General features: G+C 39.2%; 1 protein-coding gene across 5 annotated transcripts in view; it reads right to left on the bottom strand.

Moving 5' to 3' along the window:
- Positions 1-6,608, bottom strand: part of syt16 (synaptotagmin XVI) — a 20,899-nt gene that overhangs the window by 13,108 nt on the left and 1,183 nt on the right. Inside the window, exon 1 of one of the 5 annotated variants that reach the window (XM_017038777.2) lies at positions 4,609-5,070. The exons of 2 other annotated variants lie outside the window; for them this stretch is intronic. In XM_017038777.2, coding sequence (XP_016894266.1) covers positions 4,609-4,669 — 61 coding nt within the window. In that variant the 5' untranslated portion in view covers positions 4,670-5,070. Of the gene's footprint in view, positions 1-4,608; positions 5,071-6,608 lie in introns of those variants that run through there. 2 more of the 5 variants (XM_017038773.2, XM_017038789.2) reach the window with 2 other exon arrangements.

The raw sequence follows: 6,608 nt of genomic DNA on the forward strand, positions 1-6,608 counted from the left end.
AGCAAGAGACGCAACGGCCGCGGCAGCAGCGGCTGCAGCACCAGCGCCAGCAGCAGCAGCAGCAGCAGCAGCAGCAGCTGGCTTGTGTTACAATGTTTTTATCTGTAAATCTAGAAATATAACTTCCGTATGAAATCATCCACAGAGACAGAATCCAACACCGTGTCTCCAACACCACCTGCTTAGACTAAATGGTTCCAGTCTGCTCACTTTTATTGTAGAAAAGTGTAGGTTTTCTTTGTGTAAAATGAATCCCAAACACAGATAGTTGTATCAAAGACCAGATTATATAAAAATCATTATAATATAAAAAGATTATTAATCCCACACTACATAAATTTAAATATTTAAAAATATAGAAATCAGTTCAGTACTGTAATATACACCAACAGCATGTGGACAGTGCAGCGGGACAGGATAAAAGGGAAACAAATGTTAATAAATGCAGAAACCACAGGGGTCTCACTTCTAGATTTTACTTTAAAAACAAACCTTTAAAAATAAGGTTGGTTTGGAACGAAATGCAAACCGTCACAGTAACGACAAGTTACTGTGACGAAATAGTGAAACTAAAACGACACAGGGTTAGATGAAGGTAGCTAATGAAGGGCTAAAATGTAGCAGAACTCACCAAAAAGAAAAAAGGTAAAATAGGTACCTTATTATGATTATTTCAGTACAACGCAGCAAAAATGAAATGGACATAATAAGTCAACCAGTTTTCCCACCAACAGCTGGACTGAACAGAAATCTCTAAAACTAGTCTTTACACTGCAACAAGTCAACAATGGTTTTACACCTAGACACGAGATATCTCTAAACTATATTCTCACTTTAACGAATATTAAACTAAATTAGAAAACTAGAAAATGCACAATCGCTAAATGCTAGCCAAATTGAATGCTAAAATGTCGATGTCCAAAACCATTGTTTTCCAACAATGTATTTAAGCTGCTAATAAAAAAGGCAACAAAACCAAAGTGCTAATAACGCTAAAGTCAAGTCAGATGTTAGCGTGAACGTGTTTCCAAACGTTGGTCCAAAACAGCAGCTTGACAACATTTGATGAAGTTCAAACCTGGAAATGACAGCAGTGAAGAGGCTTTTCTGTCCTCAGCTGCTCTGACGCTGAGACACTGAGCTCAGTGTTGGAAACTCAGAGTCTCCTACTGTCTGGGCACAGATGGACAGGAAGAAACCCAGTGTCAAAGTCTGGACTCACACCTGCTACACACACACACACACACACACTTGCACTTTCTCCCTCTCCCTCTCTCTCTCTCTCTCTCGTCACCTCTTTTTCTTGCAGTGTGAAGACTCAGTATTTTTTAAATAGTTCAATTAACGACCAAATAACTTTTTTAGAACTGAAATGTATTTGTTAAAATGTTTTTAAAATATGTGCTCTGTGTTACAGTACACCAAGAAATGCGTATTTATTTTGTGAAGCTTATTTTGGTTGCGTATTTATTTTGTGAAGCTTATTTTGATTTAATTTGTATTTAAAAAATTTAAAATAATGATCATTTCATCAAATCCCCTGCAGGGGGCAGAAGAAATTCATCTTTAGCAGTGTACTGGTTGTTGCTGCTGCAGCTAGAAATGAATTAAAACAAATGGAAAATTGATGAAACATCTGTCTGATCATTAACAATAGAGAACAGAGTGACCCAGAAGTGAAGGAGAGACACTGGAACAGAACAGTGAAGAGGAGAAATGTCATCAAACCAATCATCTCATCTGTGCGTGTGTGTGTGTGTGCGTGTGTGTTTAATGCCTGATTAGTATGCAGCTGCCGACTTAACAAACCAGGCTTTGAAGAAAACACTTTGAAACGAGTGTTAGCGCAGAGAGAGAGGAAGCAGCGGTGTCAGCAGTGACAGTGACAAGTTCTACACTGGTGCTCATGAATCACAGCTACAAAGACCCTGACCATCACTGAGCTGCTGGGGACAAGTACAGTCAATTTCTTTAGCAACACTGGATTAAAATCCTACTAATTACAGACATGTTTCTGTGATTAATTAATAACAACCACAAGTACTATTAAAATAACTCATTCATTCATTCACCCACATTCTTTTTGAGTTCTTTTAAAATTCTTGATAACAGCTGAATAAGATCACAGAACCAGAACCAGCTCTCAGTTCAAGCCAGTGTTTCCAAAGCTTTTTTGAGCCAGCACATATTTTAGGAAATCCCACACGGCGCACTAGCAAAGGAAATTGTCACAACTGTATATGAAATGAAATATACAGTAAGTATAAGTCTTCCAGTTGAAATGAAATATACAGTAAGTATAAGTATAATTTACCTTCTTATTTATTTAGAATTGGCTTAGTCAGGGTGGAACCTGGACCTGTTTAGTTGAACACTGTTATAGTCGCAGGAATTGAAGAAAGACACAAAGACCTTTAACTGGTCAGTCACACTTCTTTTGAAGCTTTTTATAGAGAGCTGCCATCTAGTGGTAGAATTCTCAACTGTTCTGCCTGTCCCTGTCGCACAGACAAACAAAGACAAATTATTAGCAGCCAATAGATGATAGCTACCAGGTTAAATCATTAAATCATTTTCAAGGTTCAACTGATGATGTGCCACATCATTAAACATTCACTGCTATAGACCGCACTGGTAAGGGAAGCTGCCAAGAGTGTCATCTGCTGGAAGGATTGATGATGTCATTTCTTTAGGGAAAAAAATACATAATTGTAATGTGGGTGATAAAGAACGCCAAACCATAATCTCACCTATGGCACCAGAATGGCTCGAGCTAATTCTGCTCATGCCTAAAACCTTTGTACTACTTTACTTTGTTGCATTACCACCTTTACTACTAAACACTGTGACATTAATGTAAAAATGTACAATCTTAAGTGTTATTATTAATATCCAGCAGATACAGACTCGTTTCCTACTTGTTCCATCCCCTACAGAGCAGCTGCTGTATACAAACAGAGTTCAAAAGCAGATACCAGAACACTCCAGACCACTGCATAACTCAAAGCTGATATTAGGGAAAGGTTATCACTGATCCTCTGTGAAGATAATGTGAGGCCAAAGCTCCATGTGACAATTACTGACATCACTGAAAGTAAAACAAAAACATGTGACAGACGAAAGGTGAAATCATCCCAGTGCCAAACATCAGCTCATCCTCACGTCAGTGTGTTTCAACCCGTTGACCACAACGTACACGTGCACAAATAAATGCACACACACACACCTGAAAACCACAGTTTCCCTGGAAACAGCCGCAGCTCTGAAGCCGTGTCCCACGCACATGTAAGAAAGTCTCACGTTACCATGGAGCTGTTTGTCCATCCACCCTGATTGGACAAGAGGATGAGAGCGGCTTCAGGGTCGAGATGAAGAGGAGAGAAAAGAATCATGAAAGATGAAGGACGAGAAGAATAAAAGATGAAATAAAAGGATGAAGATGAAGAGGAGGCCTAACGACAAGGACAAACGTACAGAGAATAAGGACGGACTAGAATGAAGATGAGGAGGGAGGGAGGAAGAAAGGAATGTAAATAATTAAGAATAGAGAGGAGGAGGAGGAGATCAGTGATGAAGGATGAACTGTGGAAGGAACAAACTACAACTGTGATGAAAAAGGAAAGATAAAACATAATTAAAATGACAAAGATGATGAATATAAATTTAAATATGATCAAATATTTTCTTTCCATTTCTTCAACAGTTTTTTTAACCTACCGTATTTAGTTTTTTTAAACTTTCTCCTGTCACATGACACTTTTTTAACCTACCGTATTTAGTTTTTTAAACTGTCTCCTGTCACATGACACACTTACAAATATTTGTAATTATTATATTTGACTAAAAAAACACGCTTACATGAAGTTAACACAATGTTAGAACTCACTATATTCATATCGATTATGGAGGCGCGCCCTCTGGTGGTTAGGGAGCAGAATACAGAAGCAAAACAAGCCCAACAACGTAGGGGGAAAATGTCTTTTTAACATCATTTGAACTACTCGTAGTTCAGTAGTAGTACATCAGGATACACGAGGGACATTTTTATTGTCACATTATCACATTATAAATAATGCTGAAGTAATTAAACGTAATAAGAAGAGGGGCTAACTAAAGCTATTTAAAAGCTAGGGTTTTACTCATTTATGTCTCGTCATTCATATCTTTTCACCATTTGTTTGTTTTGTAACACTGCTATGCTACATAAAACACATTTATTCTAGGCTCTATAGTTTAACCTTCAGGGGAATGTTAAGCTATTTGTAAATGTCTGTATCTGCCAGCATAATTTAAAATAGTTTAGTAGCAACTTCTGTATAAATTCATATAAGACATTATGAATATTATCTGTCATTTTCTGTAGGCTATAATTCTCCAGGTACTTAAGTTGAACTTTATTTTATTGTTTTAACTATTTTTGGACCGAGGTCCTGGGTTAGCTAATGTGCTGTAGGACGATGTTTATGTTTAGTCAAACTTAGTAGGTAAAATTGAAATAAATGAATATTTCTGAATTGAATTAATAATCATGGTTACTAAAGAGGATTCATCAGGAGGAATTTTTCTTTTTTTTTTTTTGTTCAAAAGAAGGAAAAACGAGCAGCTCACTGTCTCCAGGCTTATTCAACGTTGAAGATGGTTCAGTTTGATTTTCTCCTAGGAAGTCCATGTCTTCAAATCCTCCTCCTTCTCCTCTTCTTCCTCTTCTTGTTCTCTGCTATTCTTTTTTTGACTTCTCTAAAAAAAGAGAAAACCCTTCACTGAGACGCAAACAGAAAATCCTCTCCTCTGAAGTCTAAGATTCTGATATATCAGTCAAAGTCAAGCCTGTGGCGGTGGCTTTTCCTGCCTTTCCGCCCCATCACTTCCTGAAAATCCACCACCGAGACACAACAACACCAGCCACAGGAGGAAGAAGGAGCCGAGCCGTTCGTGCTCCTCAGAGTAGAAAGAGAAAAACCAGGAACAATTTTAAAAAATAAAATAAAACGGTTTGTCTGTGAGAGCCAAAGACAGCAGCTAAATGTTGGAGCTAACGAGCCACAGGTGAAGCAAGAACAGGTGAAAGTAGACGCAGACAGGAAGTAGTGCAGGAAATTAACTTTGTGATTTCTCTAATCTCCTTAAATTTCAGCTTTGTTTTGAAAACCTACTGGCTGCTTTTTTCCAAAATATACGTAGATATTTGGCCAAGGTCTTAGCTAGTTCAAGTTAGGTTTTAGCTTTTGCTCTTTTAGAATCCACATTTGGAAATTTAGCTAGTGATCAGTATACACTTACTGTGACAACAGGACTTCTACTGCCCCCTAGTGGATGGGTTTATCTCGATCCACTGTGATGCAATTGGAAGGATGGATGGATGGATGATGGATGGATGGATGGATGGATGGATGGATGGATGTAAATCAATTACTCTGGTCCATTTATTATCTATGGGAACTGTTAAAGGGACAGGGATAATCATGGGCAACTTTTCCCATCAGGCAATGGGGTTACTTTTCCAGGCCTCGGATGGAAGCACACACACACACACACACACACACTAACAGGGAAACATCAAGTCAACTCTTCAGCTGACAGTCTGTGGTCCCAGCGGTCACACGGCAGTCTGTAACTGAACCAAACTAATCAATAATCATCAATGACTGTAACTGCAGCTGTCACCGAGAAAAAGGACCGCACGCACCAGAGCCACAAAGATAAAGAGCAAAATAAAACATTATGACAACTAAAGAAAATAACAACGAATGAGCTATGATTAGAAAACACAACAACAAAGACAAGCAGCCACGGAGAAGAGGAATCACCGGAGATTCCTCTTCTCCGTGGCTGCTTGGCTTTGTTGTTGTGTTTTCTGGCCGATACAAAAATTTGAATTCTAATAATGCAGACGCACGTGAACCCCGTCTGCAGGCTGTGTGTGTATTTTCTCCTGTATGCCACAGTCAGGTGTAACGTTACAGCCAATCACCGGCAGCATGAGCCGATCTCGATCACATCACTAACATCTGGGTCTTTGGATACCCGGTACTACCGAATCATCTCAGTCGGTGCCACCAAAGAACCACACAGCCCTGGTAACAAACAGTTACAGAACAGAACCAACAAACTAAACAACCACTGGTGACAGAGCACTGCTGTGGAAACACATGACAAACGGGACCTCACCGCTCAGGTTCAGATGAAGTGCTGTGGTTGACAGAGAAGCCGTGACTGCTGCGAAAAGACAAACACAGGCAGCTGCTGCCTCCAGGACTTCTCTGAGAGTTTGAGGAAGACGCACAGCAAACAAAGAAGAATTAAATATGCTTAATGTGGAACCAGTCAGCGATCTACATCAAACCTGCTGCAGCAGCGTGACATCACCAACACATGGAGACGGTTTTAATCAACCACCTAATCATCAAATCACACACTAAGAACAGTACTGGGAACCATGAGAACCGTTTGGTTACATGGCTTCACTGTCAATGTGTTTATTAATGTATTCAAGAACTGAAAAAGTCTCAGCAGCTTCGGCTGGCTGGTCATTGTAGTCATTATTGTATCTGAATCTGAGCTGAAGTTCATCTGAACAAGAACTATGAACTATGAATAGTACCAGTAAC

The sequence above is a fragment of the Cynoglossus semilaevis genome, chromosome 1 (assembly GCF_000523025.1).
Source record: "Cynoglossus semilaevis isolate Cse_v1.0 chromosome 1, Cse_v1.0, whole genome shotgun sequence".
Classification (NCBI taxonomy): domain Eukaryota; kingdom Metazoa; phylum Chordata; class Actinopteri; order Pleuronectiformes; family Cynoglossidae; genus Cynoglossus; species Cynoglossus semilaevis.